Below are 16,149 nucleotides of genomic sequence, written 5' to 3'. Positions count from 1 at the left end.
GAATTGCACAAGTACCTGACACTTTCTAAGGGGGGAGAGGAGGAAAAAGAAGACAAGAGACTCTGCAGAGAGTAGTTCAGCTCAAAACCCAACCACGTTGAGTGGCCTAGAGACTGAAGCTGTCAATTTATAACCCCAGTTCTGCAAAACCTCAGAAACTGCTATGAACCACATGGGGTCTGTGGATATTGGCAAAAGACACCCTTAATAAAGTGTAATTTACAGCTAACTAAAGAATGCCCAGAGTGCTGGTACCTTTCCAGTTTCATAGAGAGCTGTTCTGGCCTCATTACTGTGGTAAAGGGCAACACAAAGGGTAATCAGGTGCAAATGGAACAGGAAGGGTAATAAATCTCCAATACCTCTTGAACCTTTGCCACCTCATCCTCAGGAACTGCACAGAAACAAGATGTGGCACTGCTCACGCAGAGCTCCACTGCATACAGGACTGTTCAGGACAAGCATTGTTGGAGAGCCCTTGCAGCAACCTGCAAAAAAGGGGATGAAAGCAAGAAAGGACTGATGGGGCAGGCTGGTGAGAACAGAAAGAAGTTGCTGCCTCTGGCACAGGTAGTTTTAAGCAAGTCACGGTCTTGAGCCTTCTCGACAGACAGGTCTGGAATCTGATTAATGATCCCTTATCACCAGCTACAATTTTTGTGAATGGTAATTTCTGCTGGCAGCAGGACAAATTCAGGAGGCACTCAAATACTGACAGAAGAGGCTACTGGGGCACCATCTTCATCAGTTCATTGCTTTCAGAGCGCAGTTAATGCAGGCTTTATGGGCGATTATTTCAAAACCTAAATACTTTAAATCACTCCAGATCATAACAGCTTTCAAGTGCACACTGATTTTCATTTGCAAGGGTTTATTTTAAGCCACAAATTGTGCACTGCTTTTATAAAAAATCATGTAGATGTGCCTGAAGTTGATTTCAGGTGGAATCAGCGAGCAGGCATCATCAGATGTTTTTAATGTCCGATAGTCACCATTTGCAGGCTGCATAAAAAGCATTCAGGAAGTTAACTTGTTTCATTACACTTTAAAGGCAAACAAATTTTTGCATCTTCCAAACCAGCTAACTAGTACCCAACTGGTGACTTTCACCTTAGATGATTGTACTCAGGCAGAGGATTTTCTGTGTAGAAATAGGCAGCAGTAAATCGATTTCTAAATCATGCTTGGTGACATGAAAAATAAAGTCAGCATACAAAATATTAACAACTACCTATGCCAGTTTGCTGACAATAAAAATCAGATCCTGTTACTATCAGCAAAAATAAGATCACAGAATAAACCAGATCTTGGAAGAGACCTCCAAGATCATCCAGTCCAACCTAGCACCCAGCCTTATCCAGTCAATTAGACCATGGCACTAAGTGCCTCATCCAGTCTTTTCTTGAACACCTCCAGGGATGGTGACTCCTCCACCTCCCTGGGCAGCCCATTCCAATGCCAATCACTCTCTCTGCCAAGAGTTTCCTCCTAACATCCAGCCTATACCTCCCCCAGCACAACTTGAGGCTGTGTTCCCTTGTTCTATTGCTGGTTGTCTGGCAGAAGAGATCAACCCCACCTGGCTACAGCCTCCCTTCAGATAGTTATAGACAGCAATGAGACCACCCCTGAGCCTCCTCTTCTCCAGCCTGAACAACCCCAGCTCCCTCAGCCTCTCCTCACAGGGTTTGTGTTCCAGGCCCCTCACCAGCATCCTCACCCTTCTCTGGACATGTTCCAGCACCTCAACATCTCTCTTGAATCGAGAAGCCCAGAACAGGACATAGTACAAAAGGAGTGGCCTGACCAGTGTTGAATACAGGGGAAGAATAACCTCCCTTGTCCTACTGGCCACACTGTTCCTGAAACAGGCCAAAATTATGATGCCTGTGTAAGCATTTTGAGAAGTTCAAATTGATTCTCATTAACTGTAGTAGGGAAAAAAAACAATTTGATAACTTAATTGGTGAAAGAAAAAACAAACAAACAAAAAAAAAACCAACAAACCACCAACCAACCAACTCTGTTTTCAGTGAGAGCAAAATTCATTGGTGCTGGTAAAATCCTGCCAAAATCTGGAAGAAAGTCACTCCAGCCTTATCTGCAACACAAAGTGTTTGCAGATCAGGTTACAGCTAAAATGGACTCAAACACTGTGTGTGCACTCAAGGTCTCCTGGAAATGTCCTGCAATGGAGTTCATACAAACAGAGAACATGTTTGCTTTAAGTAACAGCTATAAAAGAAAGTACAGGAAGTGCGTGCAAACTGCCAGCAGGTTTCTGTTAACCCCCCATCACAGCTGCCTCCTTGGCAAATCCCACCACAGTCTCAGAGGCATTGCCTCAAGCAAACCAGGGGAGCCCTTAGCTCAGACTTGAGCTTTGTCTTAAATAGGCTCAGGCTATAAATGAGAAGTAAGGCAGCTACAACCCAAAAGAATTGAGTCTCTTCCTTAAAAAAATTAAGACATTCAACACCATAGAACCTTTCACTTCTCCATCTCACCCTGCACCAGGACCCCAAAGAAAGGACCCATACCTGCAGGAGCCGATTCCTCAGATGGGCACTGGCCCACAGGGCCTTGTCTGGGGAAGGAAATTCAGGCAGGGTTACCCAGAAGCACATGGTGAAGGTCCATGTGCCACCAAAACCAGGCTGAACTTTTTCCTTGAGCATCACTGCCTCAAGGCTGCCATCAGTGCTTCTGCCTTCTCAAAGCAGGAAATGCTGATGGTCAAATTCACACTTCCTGACCAAGAGACCTTCCTGGCTATGCCCTTAGTTCCAGCTTTGGTGGGTCATGGCTCAGCACACCATCTAATGTGACCAGTCAAGGTGTATCTACTTCCTGCAGCTGCTTAAAACAAAATGCTCTGGTTTTCCCAATGCCTCAGGTGAGGACCCCTACTGCAACAGCTGAAGTGTCAGTCCAACGTGCAGGCTGCTTTAAAACCAAATTTGCTTTGTAGGTTTCCAGATGTAAACCAATTAAATCTCAAAACAACCCTCTGAGGTAGGTAAATATCTTTTAATATCAGTTTTACAAGCAAGAGAAATGGGCTTGAAAGGGTAGTGAAGCGCTTGACTAAAGACTTCATGACGAGTCAAACAGAACCTGATCCCTGGTCCTTCCTCTCAAAACCCCAGGCCATGCTTTTCCTTCTCAGCTCCAACATCTTTGCTGGGTATTTACAGCAGCTGATGCACCCCAGGGGCCCTCTGAGCCTACTGCCAAAGGGCCACATGGTGTAAAGCAGGAGTGGGGACTCGTTTGTCCCTCCTGCGAGGCGTAGTGAAGAAAAGCGAGATGAAGCTGCTGAGTTATCTTTATTGTAGAAGCACACCAAGACACAGCGAGGCGGCAGAGACCGCAACGGCACGCACCGGGCAGACCTGGGGAGACACCGCTGGGTCCCCACAGCCCTTTGCCCTCCACCTGAACAAGGACAGCCCCGTTCTCTGCAGAAGGGGATTAAGGCAGCTCCAGCAGTCTTGGGAACTCAACAGCTCCCTGATGCTCAACATCGACTCTTCCTTTATTCGCCCTAGGGAGACAGGAAGGAGACAATTATTATAGTTCCAGGAGGCAGAGAGACCTGAAACAAACAATATGAAACCTCTAAGTTGTGATGGTCTCATGTTCTAAAGGGACTTTAAGCCATCTCTGTCTCCCCACAACAGGGGAACAGCAGCATGCTGCTCTGCCAGCAGCTTCCCTATTCTGCAGGGACAGCTTAGCTAAAAAAAAACAGAGCCAGGAAAAGGAATGGGCAGAGCCCACCACCATGGGCACTAGAAAACTTGCACATTCCCATGGGCTCAACTCCACCACTCCATGGCTACAGCAAGAGGGAAAAGCATGCTGCAGAGTCCTTTGTCCCAGGCCTGCAGCCTGTCCACTGCAGTCCTTGTGAAACACAGCTTCCAGTGGACAGACTGGCTAGGAGGGGTTAAATGGCTGCACCTCTCTGTACCTTTGGTCACAGCTGGTCCCTGGTGTTTGCTGGCAGTCAGAACTCCATTATTTCTGGAAAGAAAGAGCAAAAATTAAGTCCATCCCTAAGTATGAGCACTTCTGTGTGATGCTTGCCAAGCATTACTACCAGTGCGACAGCCCCTCCGGCCAGCGCAGCAGCACAGCTGCAGCTGAGCCTGGCACCAGGGCAGGCAATTGGACCTCTGCCAGCCTAGGAAAACAAAACTAATTTAATCCAAAACCTATATGTTTTCCACACCTACTGCTTAACAAGGAAAAGCCTTGTGTTTTCACTTCTTCCTCCTTCCACTGACTTAAAAAGAAGTGCGAAAACATAAAGAGCATTGTAGGAAAACTGGGACTTACCCACCACAAACCTGGGAGTTGTCTGTCTGTTAAAGAGGCAGATTAAAAAAAGGAAGAACTGAATATTTCCCTTTTTTTCCCCCCGACCTACTGACTAATGTGGGTGTACTCTTTCCTACCGCATAGGTGATTTGGGGAAAAGCAAGCAAAGGAGCTGAGAGATCACAGTATTATTAGGATTGGAAGAGACCTCACAGATCATCAAGTCCAACTCTTTACCACAGAGCTCAAGGCCAGACCATGGCACCAAGTGCCACGTCCAATCCTGCCTTGAACAGCCCCAGGGACGGCGACTCCACCACCTCCCCGGGCAGCCCATTCCAGTGTCCAATGACTCTCTCAGTGAAGAACTTTCTCCTCACCTCCAGCCTAAATCTCCCCTGGCACAGCCTGAGGCTGTGTCCTCTCATTCTGGTGCTGGCCACCTGAGAGAAGAGAGCAACCTCCTCCTGGCCACAACCACCCCTCAGGTAGCTGTAGACAGCAATAAGGTCACCCCTGAGCCTCTTCTCCAGGCTAACCAATCCCAGCTCCCTCAGCCTCTCCTGGTAGGGCTGTGCTCGAGGCCTCTCCCCAGCCTCGTCGCCCTTCTCTGGACACGCTCAAGCATTAAATATGGAGTATTAAAAGTGAAGTGTGCTGGAAAGACCCTCAATGAATTCATCTATGATACAGTAACTGCAAGACCAACAAAAGATACCTAAACCCAGGACACAGACCTACATCTATTTTCAGTAAAGCAGAAGAAGATCAAAAGAATGTGCTTACAGCACAGACCTCCTGGGGAAGGTGATGAGACCACCGCTAGACAGTCTGAGGCCCCAAGGACAGGCTCTGTCTGCAGCAAAGTTTTCCAGCATGGCAACACATGGATACACCAGTTAGTGCCAGCTCCCAATGCTTCCTACCAGCACCTCTCCCTGGTGGCAGTCTGGTCACCAGGCAGGGAGTGTTGCCAGAAACACCTGGAATTCCAGTAGGAGCTCTGCAGACAAGAGTAGATGCAGACACCGAGCTGCAAAGGTGTGAAGCAGCTTGGACACACATTTTGTCAGGAAATCCAGCACCCTCCATGGATAATTTCAAAGTACCACTCAAGAAAACACTACATTTTTGGGTAACAATTTCTTATCTCCATCCAAAGCTTAAATAAATGCCTTTGCACTTTCATTCTGCACACTGCAACTGTCTAAAACCCTTTCTGATGCCAAAAGCACTGCTGGAGCTGGTTTCCTCTGGGGTTTAGGAGCATCTATTAGTGCCTGAATATTCAGTACAAAAGGATTCATTATACTGCCAGCGACCATGAATTCCAGTCCTGAAAATAGCATTGCTCTGTATGTTCTTCATAAGCTTCCATAAAATTCTAGTCCAGGTGTGAGGCCTTCAGGTGACATGATATACCTAAATAAAGAATGAATCATGAGGGGGGTTTATGTTTAGTCTTTTTTTTGCCCCAGGGACAAAGCTTACCACTTTCTCTTTTAATTGCATCCAGCTCCCCTTGGAATACTTAACATAGCTACAAGCTGTCTGACTAAGGCAAATGGCACATTCCTCTAATTGCATCGGCTGAAGAGCTGTAATAGCTTGGTAAAACACAGAACAGTAAGGAATTCCAGACCAGGCAGAGTTTTGTGGGAATCCTCTCTATTTCTCAGTTGCCATGGTGTACCCAATCTCATCTACTTGGGCAGTGTGAGCACAGTCACCAACAGGCTCACATAGTGCCTGGTCCCCCTGCAGTCCTGGAACACACAAGTCAAGAGTGGCTTCATCATACTGAAAGCTGAGTCATGAAGGTCTCCAGTATGATCATGGGCAAAAACGTTTCCCTCTGCACTACAAGTCCTCCAACTTCAAACAAAGTTGAGAGTACTCTGCAGCTTTACAGTAGAGAAGAGGAGCTGAGATGATTACTGTTTAATGCTTTGGTGTTCTGCTGGCATCCTAGCACTGAGCAGAGGAAGGCATAGCATGACCCTCTGGAATGAAGACTTATTCCACAGGAAAACTTTTCATTGCCTACAAACACATTGATACCAAATCATACTCAGAAGCCAGAGTTCCCATCCAGAACTTCACTGAACATTTGGCTGATTCAGTATTTTGATTCTCTCCAGGTTTGGAGCAGCAGCAAACCTCAATACTTTTGTGGGGACAAATATTCAGTTCCTTGAGTTCATGCCAATAAAGAGAATCATCCTTTCTGGGTGATACAGGGCACCCCACACTCAAGAAATATACATTGGGAGACCCTGGCTGCCAAAGTGCTGAAGCCTGCAAAGCTTACAACTGAGAAATGTACTTGTGCTCATCTGCTGCATGGGATGGCAAAAGACATCAAGGCTCAAGATCGTTCCCAAAAGTATACCACTTAACAGATATTTTTCATTTTCCAGCTACCTTCCTAGATATTATTTGGGAAATGAGTCCTTTATGGTTGACAAGTCCCAGTCTTTCCAGTCTCAAAGTCCCATGAGGAAAGCCAGATCTTTCCCTAGACACGTCACTCCTACCATACAGCCTAGGTAAAACATAGAGATTACACACAGGCTAAATATTAAACCCAGGTTTGAAGCTCTACTTAAACAACTGAACCACAAGCATCCCACAGATGCAGGGACCAGGCCAGCTCCCCAGGGTGCCTGTGGAGTGAGGATGGGATGTTGCACAGCCAAAAGATACTTTGTGTGGCTGTTATCACTATCCTCTCAGAAATATGTTATCCCAGGTCAAAAAAACAAGTTCAAAACCCCACAAACACAGAAGCAGGCCTCCAATACTCTCTTCCCTGCCAGTCCACACTACAAGCAAACCTTCCCCACCCACAGAACTCCCCAGGCTGATGCTACCAGTACAGAGCACGCTGCAGCTCCTTACTGAAGAGCAGCTCCAGAGCATGGCCTTAATTAACCCCTTAGTTGAGTTAACTTGTTCATTCAATTAACCTAGTAACCTGCCTGCAGGGTCAAGTTGTTGACCCCCAGCGATTCCTGAGGAGCCCAGCAGGGCAGCCAGTGACTGACTGCCAGATGCTGCTCTCTTTTCACTCTTCATTGCAGCTGCCCGGAATAGGCTCCCCCAGGCTGAGACAGTGCCAGCAGAGGAGTTTCACCAGGGGAAAGGGAAAGATTGATGTTTCCCCAGCCCAGCTGTGGCATGCCGCTTACCACTTCAGGGGCAGGCTTTCGGCATTCACCTCGATAGTTTACTGTGATGTAGTTTGATGCTCTCCTGCAAAGGGAGGACAAGACATTGCTCATTATTCAACTTGCAATGCCACAGCTCTCCGCCGTCAGCACGACAGTCCTCTGTGGACTCTTAATGCTTTGATGCCACTTCCAATATGATGGCATTTATTACTCCCCAAACAACCTTATGATTGGGCAGAAAGGGAATAGGGGACTCTGGAAAGTTGTGTATCTTAATTAGCTGTCATCAGATTAATCTCTGGCATTTTGATCAATGTTTGCTTAACAGCAAGGCACCAAGGACACACTTGATAGCGAGTCATGCTATATCAAAACAAACACTGCTGCAAAAGACACTCGGGACTGGTGCAGGGCCCTGTATTACTGAAATCTCTCCTCCTACTCACATGGCAGCTGAACACAAGTCACATTCGTTTTTGTATGTTTTCCCATCAGTGCCACAGACTGGTTGTGAGGATTCGCTGCAGAAAATCCTTCCACCCTTTACCCCATGCAGAATTCGATCACAGTCCAGCTGAAGAGAGAAAGAAATCACATTGGGTGCTGGTTCCCTTGCAACGCCCTCCTTTGCATTGCTTAAAAGCACTTCCAAACCCAGCCTTGCCTCGGGGCCCCCTCTGCTCTGCCCTGCAGCACATCCACCACACCACCAGCAAGACCAGGCTTGCAAAGAGGTAGTGTCTCTTGCTGGATCGGCCACACAAGCTTTTAGGGGCACAGCCCTCCCTGCTCTACTGACAGGCACAGATCCACTCATCCAATCCACCTCAGTGCCTTGGTCCAGGGCAGGTTTATGTCTCTCCCCTGGTACCTGTCCCTAGTACTTATATTCAATGTTTTGATGCTGTTCTGTTTCCAGGAATGAAGATGAAATCCATTGCCCAAAAGTTAAGGAAAATTCCCTACAGCAGGCTTCTGCTGCCCGAGGGTGGTGTGACACGCAGCACAACTCCTAACACCCACCGAGTTAAGAGAGACAGGGAGATATGAGCAGCTATGACAAGCTAAGTGTGCCCTCTCGTTTCCTTCTGAGAATGAATGGGAGCGTTTAAACAGAGCTCTCCTTACAAACCATGCCTGTCACAACCACGACAAACTCACGGTACCCAGGAGTGGTGGTATTTGCAGACCCCAGAGAGCCTCTTTGCGCTTAAGTCTCCACTCTAGAAGGACACCAGAGCAAGTGTCTGCAGAGTCACCGTGAATTTCAAACAGCTGAAGTTGAAGGTGTCACAGCCCTGTTCCCTGGCACATACACAGCCCCCTCCTCAGCCTGCCCATCCTTTCCCACTCCACGTGTTGAAAAAAGGCCAAAAGAAGGAATGACTAATGGGTTCCCACCCCCTGCTCCAGGTGCTACAAAGCATGTTGCAACAGCTGCAAATGGTGCAAGCTCAGTAGAGCAACTACTAAGAGAGAGAAAGGACATTCCATCTCTGGTCCCACCTGGAGATGCAGCATTTAACTGACGGTTTATGCAGCATAAAACTGACGGTTTATGAACGTCACTGCAGGGCAGGAAGCACCACAGGGAAGGAAGGCAGCATGGGGATTTCCATGACGTTGGGGTGCTGGGGCAGCACCTGCTGGTTAAACATTACTTGCTAATTTCATTAATGTGCCGCTTCCTCACCTCAGTAATTGCTGGTGACGTGAAAGCAGACAGTGCTGACCTTTGCAATTCCCTGCTAGATGCCTTCCTAGGCGCCAGACATTGCAGCCTGCAACAGGACCCGTGTGCCTGCCTAACTGATCAGAGCAGGCAGCCCCACATAGCTTAGGTAGGTCCCAGCAGCTAGTGCCACCACTCCTGTGGCTCTAGGGAATTGCCAGTGACGAAATCCACGGGTGGCCATGCAAAGAGGAAAGGAGCAGATATGCCCTGAATCATCTCCTGTCAATCAGGCTCATCAGCATCCACTCCCCCTCCGGTGATACCAGGAAATGCCACAAAGCCCCGAAGGAAAATGTCCTTGTTACACCTAATGCTTCCTCTGGAATGCATCAAGACCGCGGCGGCTGAGCCACCTGCAGGGTTTTTTAACTCAAATATCCCTTTCCTAAAAGCAGCCAGTGACAGAGGCTTCAGAGAGAACTGAAGCAGTTTGTAGTAAGCTCTCTCCAATCCCACAGAAACACATTTCCTGTCCCTTTCAAAATGCTATTTGGATTATTGGATAGAAATACTAGAGGGATTAAAACACCAGGTCATATTTTTTAATCATCCAGGCTCTTGACAATACCCTGTGACAGTGATATCCAGTTTGGGAATCTTTTTTACTGTAACTTTTCTTTTTAGTTGCCTATTTTCCACTTCTAGCTTTGTTGAAACTGCATTTTCTTTTCGTGGAGACAAAGCAGAGTGGACACCTTCATCTTCCTGCCACATTATTCCATACACAATTGTCACCATGTAGTGTTTCCCCTTTGACAACTCCTTTCCCCCTGCCAAACTTGTCCTCATGCTCCAGTCAGCACCAGTACCCTGCTCTGGCCATGACTGTTAACCCAGAGCCTTCTCACTTGAGAAGGGTGGCACTCCCCACCTCACCTTGGCCATGTGTGGGGCAAGCATCCAGCCTAAGCTCAAGACCAGCACCCGCATAACTGATATACTTCCATAAGAAGCCAAGTCCAGAAGCAAAACCAGTTTAGGAGGGTCACATGAGTACACCCAGCCCCACTTCTCTTCCCTCTGCTTCAGTGCCAAGTGACACAGGGTCTAGCACAGGGATACAGATGCTTCCACTCAGTCAAACACTTCTGAGAACACAGGGCCAAGTGAGAAGCTTTAGAGCCACGGCAGGAACAAGAGCAGCTGTCGGGAAGAGAACTGGGTGGGGGCTCAGCACTGGTAGATCCCCATCCCATGGGAGAAGTCCCTATTTCTGGGATGCAGGGCATGGCTTTACCATCTCGTAGGTACCAGTGTCTCTGTTCTGCGTCTTGCGGCCAGGTGCCCGGTTGCAGTTCCTTCCACTCTGACCTCTATTTCCTTGTGGGCTGTCAAGGAAAGAAAGAGGAGAGAAACCGCAAATCACATCATCCCTCCCAAACAGAACTCACCCTCCCACACATCCTCCCGTGGCTCTCAGGGAGATGCTTGCACTACAGCACCACCAAGACAGGAGAGGGCAACCATTAGGTTGACAGCTGGACTTAGTGATCTTAGAGGTCTTTTCCAACCTTAATGATTCTATAAGCCACCCAGCCCCATAACAACAGGGAGGCAGCCAGTAGCAGAACAGACCTTATTCTGTGCTCAAAGCAAGTGCATGACCACCCTGGGGCTCTGCACCCTGATGTCTGCTGGCATCAGTTGGTGGATGGGGAGGTGAAGGGACTGCTCCAGCCAAAAGAAAAAAAAAGGCAAAAAAGAAAAGCTCAGAGCTCCCTAGAAAAGGCTCTGAAAAAGCTGCTCAGGTCCAACAGCTACACAACAGACAAGAATGACTAACCAGTGCCCAGAAAGCACATGGTGCACCAGGCGACTGCCTCCAAGAGAGCAGGTGGGGACAAATTAGGGCTGGGCAGACACCAGGAGGCAGGGTTTGCTGTGCAAAAGTGTCCTGAGACAGATTTTAAGGACAGCAGTCACTGATGCTTCACACAAGGGAAAGTGGAGCTCAAAAAGGGGCAAGGGTTGTATGAGAAACATGCCTCATCCTGCCTCTTTCCCCTGTCACCAGCTTAGCCAGCAGAAGTGCTGTACTGAGCACCATGCACAACAGAGCTGTCTGTGTGCTACTGAACCACTACTCCAGTTGACCTCCTAGGCACTCCTGGGGGGCAGAAAAACGTAGGTAGAATAGGGCATAAACTAGTGCCAGGGCTTGTAGGGTAGATCAGGAGGGCAGGCTGCAATCCCATGTCCTGCTGAACTCACCCTCTGCTTGATGAGGGACGTCTCTCATTAACACTCTGCTGTGACCCTGAACCACCGCAGCTCTTCTGCAGAAGGGGCAGGATCATATTCAACAAATATAGAAACAACTTCTATACAACTAGAGAAGAAGCAAAGTTAAAGCAGCTCCTGTCCTCCTTCCCCCAGCTCCCAGACCCAGAGAATTATGGACTCATTCTTAAAGCAGGTGTGATGCTTACTCCATACCCACCCACTGGCTTTAATACCCACCAAATGTTACCATCTAAGGGCTTACAGGACTATGGAAACCCTGAGCCTGGGCTTTATCTCTCATATAGTATCACACACACTGGGAAGATGAGATAGTCTATTCTGTCAGGTCTAAACATGTTGCATTTGTGTGCTCATACAAAGGTCTATTCCATAAATGAGCGAGGTTTCTCCCCATCATTAAGCTGGCTCGGGCATCCTAAGCACCATGGTCACCCCAGGCTGACCACAGGCAGTCCTTGCCCATCAGGATCCCACAGACTCTCACCAGCCCCTGTCTCTGATTTCAGGGCAGGCTTGGAGCTCCATCTCACCTGGTTCACGCGCTCTGATGTGGATTGTTTGTTGCGCTGGCCAATTCCGCCAGACTGACCTCCTCTTTGGGCTTCCTTTTTGCTAGGAGAGAAGGAAAGGGGAGTGCTATGGCAGTGAGAGTGCCACCAGCAGCTGGGGCTGCCCTGTAAGCTGTTAGGCACCACCTCCACATCCATAGCTCCTGTTCCTGGTGGTCCTGTTCCTAATTCCCACCCCTATGTCTTCTCCCTTCTCCTCACCATTCCTACTGTATTCTACATCCCGGATCCAGGTGGTTGCTTTCATATCAGGGCTGCTTCTTTATATGCTCTATGGGAGTAGAGAAAGAGCATCTGGAAGACAAAGTACATGTGTGGGAAACTCCTCTGTAGCTGCCCACACCCAATATTCCCACAGGAAAGAGTTTCCTCTCTATCTGCCTTGCTTCTCCTCCTCTGCTCCACACTGCTTCTCACCTGGCCCCCGGGCCCTTTGCTCTGAAAGGGAAGTAAGAAAAGGGGCAATGGCTGGAGCCCTACTGGCAAAGCATTTCTTGGAAGGTCGCCGGGACTCTGGATTCTCTCCCAGGCATTGCCCAGATGCAGCTCTGCAGGCAGAAGCTGCAGTTTTGCTGGAGGTTCCCCTCTTTGCCGCTGTTGGTCAGAGGAAGCTGTACTCACAACTTTTCAGCACACATGAGACATTTGTTGATGTGTTGCTTTCCAGAGGAATCCCGGACAGGAGCATTCTCCCTTGTGCAGGAGAGTCGTCCGCCAGCCTCAAACCGGGAGCGAAACTCGCTGCAGTCATCCTGCAGGAGAAGAGCCGCAGTTAGGGCAGCCTATCCTCCTGATTTTATGGGCCTGATTCTTAGAAACTTGGGCTTTCCTGCCAGGGAAGCATTGAGCCATCACAAAAACATCCCAGGAGAGCCTGGGTGTGGGTGAAAGAAGAAGCTGTGCAGTACCAGCTACTTAGTATATAAACAAAGGAGTGAGTCAGAGAAATTACGGGTCCTTCTGCCTGCACAGCACGTGTTGGGAGTCTTCAGTATGGTCCAACTAATTGCTGTTCTCATTGGGCTATCCAAAGCATGCCAGTGATGTGACTGATACAGTAATGAAGTCACTCCCACTCCTGCCGGCATCCTTAATACACAGCTACAGCCTTTGCCAGAGCGTAGCTCAGATAATAATTTCATTTGCAAAGTGAGTAGCATCCCCAAAACCAACCACACTTCGGGATGTGTCAGTCAGGCAGCAGCAGGTAAAACATAAAAGCACAGTGCAAGCACACTTAGTCTGTGAGCAGCAGAATGGTGTTTGGAGAATGGATAATTAGTTTGTTCCCTGTTCAAAATCACTGCACAGAAACCTGTTATGTAACTTGGATGTAAACGTTCAATCCCCCTAATTTCAACTATTTCAGACACTGCAATAGCCAAATCCAAACAGAGGAAAAGTAACTGAATCCCACTTATCCTTTACTTTCAAAAAAATAGGCTTTAACACTTGCAATTTTCTGCCCATTTTGTGCACAGGAGAGTTTTGGCTAGCTTTCATTAAGGTTGGTAGCAGGGTGCTGGCCTCATCCTTAGCTTTGCTCAGATGTTTCCAGAACCTCATTCTCTCTGCCAGCAGACAAATCCTTCAGTGTCCTGCATCCCCTTCCAGGGCACCTCAGCCTCCAGGTCTCTGGTTTTGCCACCAGACTAATGCTGGAAAAATGCTCTGAATACTAAGCCCCACATTTCCCTAGAGCCAAACTAGCCCTGGGTAGGCGAGACATGATCTGGCACAGGATAAACTTATGTCTGCTGTGGCCAGCAGCTAACACTGCATTGCTCCCATCAGAAAGAAATGTTGCACCCCACTTCAGTGGGGCTCCATGAGAGCCTCACTTCTCCTCACCACCAGAGTATGCTCACACCCCTCTGTAGTTCTGGGGGTGTTTCCCAGCCCTGATAAACCCAAGAAAGCTCTCCAGCCCCTCTGTGCCAGCCCAGTACCCCTATTCTCTGCCTCCGAGACAGATCTGCCTTCTCATAATAGGCTCTCTCAAACCGTTTCCCTTTGAACTACCATTTCTGGAGCTCTGTAACTTCCCAACCTCTGCTGCAGAAACCTTGCTGAGTACATCCAACACTTGCATTTGCCTTTTTCATGGCCTGTCACATCCCTGACCCACTAATAAATGCAGAGCTTTCCTATCCTTTGTCACTTCTAACCGACAAGCAGGAATTCTTGTTAATCACTGCCTGTGTGATCTTGCACTGTTATTACATTTTATCTTGTTTCTATTACTCTAGGTCTCAGCACTATCCAATTAGTCATGAGTGATCTGCTGATCCTCCTCTGCTGATGCTGCCTCCCAGCTTTGCCATCAGCAAATTTCACTTACACTGCCATTTTTTTCATGCCAAAGTCATTAGGAAAAGCACTGAAATAGGATTATGACTGAGGCTTAAGGGGACTGCACTAGTCCCTACCGTAGAAGAAATTGAAAGGTAGGTGTTAAAAAGCAGCATATTTTTCCTCTTCTGACAGAGCTACTATTGCCAGCAAAGCATCAAACCACAGGGATGCAGTGGCTGCAGGGTGACAGGGCAAAGAGGGTGACTGGCAGCTCCTTAAAGTTCCCAACAAGGAAAGCTGCAACTGAGTCACAGGCTCATGGAGGCAGTGCAGGGCTGGGCTCTCATAGAATCAACCAGGTTAGAAGAGACCTCCAAGATCGTCCAAGTCCAACCTATACCCAGCCCTATCCAATCAACTAGACCATGGCCCTAAGTGCCTCATCCAGGCTTTTCTTGACTAAAGCTGGTGAGGGGCCTGGAGCACAGCCCTATGAGGAGAGGCTGAGGGAACTGGGGGTGTTCAGCCTGCAGAAGAAAAGGCTCAGAGGTGGTGTCATTGCTGTCTACAACTACCTGAAGGGAGGCTGTAGCCAGGTTGGTCTCTTCTCCCAGGCAACCAGCAACAGAACAAGAGGACACAGTCTCAAGTTGTGCCAAGGAAGGTCTAGGCTGGATGTTAGGATGAAGTTCTTCCCAGAGAGTGATTGGCATTGGAATGGGCTGCCCAGGGAGGTGATGGAGTCACCATCCCAGAATATGATGACCTCCTAAGCTTTGCAGACTTTAAATCTAGAGCTTTTCACTTGTTTCTCTTTTTTGCCCTGGCTAACACCCTCAGCAGCACTGATCTCTCCACCCTTGAGCCAGGTTTCAGGACAGTACAGCACACCTGGTCTCTCACACTGATGGGATTTGCTTGTCCTTAGATACACAAGTCAGTTGGGACAGATCGTAGGATTCAGGCACAAGTTGTTCACTTGGGGGATTGAAGAGTACAAACAAGAAACAGAGGGAAATGAAAGAGGATCTCAAAATTAAATCAGCGGAGGCAGAGCAAACAAGCCGAACAATGCTCTCTTTATCTTGAGTGGAAATCAATACAGTTTCATATTGACCCATCTAATACTTTCATCTCACCTTATCTTTTCCTTGTCTGTTTTTAGATAGCTTCCACTCATTCTCCCTTTTGCTGGAAGAGAAGCAAGATGAGAGAGTGAGCACCGCAGAGCTGGAGCAATGAGACGCTCTCGCTGCCATCGGCCGCAGGAGGGCCGAGTGATCCCATCCGCCAGCATCAGCAGCTGGGTCGCTCCAGCAGCTTCTGCCTCAACAGAGAAGATAGGTTTCTCTCTACTCACAACTTCTCTGCACACATGATGCACTTATTGCTGTGCTGTTTCCCAGAGGCATCCCGGACAGGGTCATTTTCTCTGGTGCAGGAAAGTTTCCCTCTCTTGAAAAGGTCACGAAACTCTCGGCAGTCATCCTGTAGAAATGGCAAAAGCATCGGTTAACACAGATGTGCTGAGACAGATAGACACATCTCCCCCAAATCCACAGGGATTCTCCACCCAATGAATTATATTTCAAACACCATTTCGTTCCCTTGAGGCTCAAGTCTAGAAAACCATCATTTGCCTGATGTGTTCTCTGAAACTATAGCAGGCAACATAAATAAATTAGTACATTTAGATGAGCAGATTTGTCTTTGGCATCTGGGTTTGCCTTTTTTTTCTATTTCTAATAGCTAAGACATGCAAGAGCCTCCAGATTCTGCTCCAAGTATAAAGGCTAGAATCTCTGAG

The 16,149-nt window shown here is 48.1% G+C and overlaps 1 protein-coding gene across 1 annotated transcript in view; it reads right to left on the bottom strand.

The window, feature by feature from the left end:
- Positions 1 to 3,310: 3,310 nt before the first annotated feature.
- The window catches only part of LOC135185304 (serine protease inhibitor Kazal-type 5-like), a 44,078-nt gene continuing 31,239 nt past the window's right edge, over positions 3,311 to 16,149 (bottom strand). The window contains exons 6-14 of the mRNA XM_064161932.1: positions 15,703 to 15,830; positions 15,482 to 15,533; positions 12,669 to 12,799; positions 12,009 to 12,090; positions 11,446 to 11,510; positions 10,472 to 10,562; positions 7,946 to 8,073; positions 7,518 to 7,581; positions 3,311 to 3,547 (exon numbers count right to left, since the gene is read on the bottom strand). Coding sequence (XP_064018002.1) covers positions 3,539 to 3,547; positions 7,518 to 7,581; positions 7,946 to 8,073; positions 10,472 to 10,562; positions 11,446 to 11,510; positions 12,009 to 12,090; positions 12,669 to 12,799; positions 15,482 to 15,533; positions 15,703 to 15,830 — 750 coding nt within the window. The 3' untranslated portion in view covers positions 3,311 to 3,538. The remainder of the gene's footprint in view (positions 3,548 to 7,517; positions 7,582 to 7,945; positions 8,074 to 10,471; positions 10,563 to 11,445; positions 11,511 to 12,008; positions 12,091 to 12,668; positions 12,800 to 15,481; positions 15,534 to 15,702; positions 15,831 to 16,149) is intronic.

Source organism: Pogoniulus pusillus, chromosome 22 (genome assembly GCF_015220805.1).
Source record: "Pogoniulus pusillus isolate bPogPus1 chromosome 22, bPogPus1.pri, whole genome shotgun sequence".
In the NCBI taxonomy this organism is placed as follows: Eukaryota; Metazoa; Chordata; class Aves; order Piciformes; family Lybiidae; genus Pogoniulus; species Pogoniulus pusillus.
Note: the sequence above shows the minus strand (reverse complement) of the source record. Positions and strands in the feature narration are given on the sequence as shown.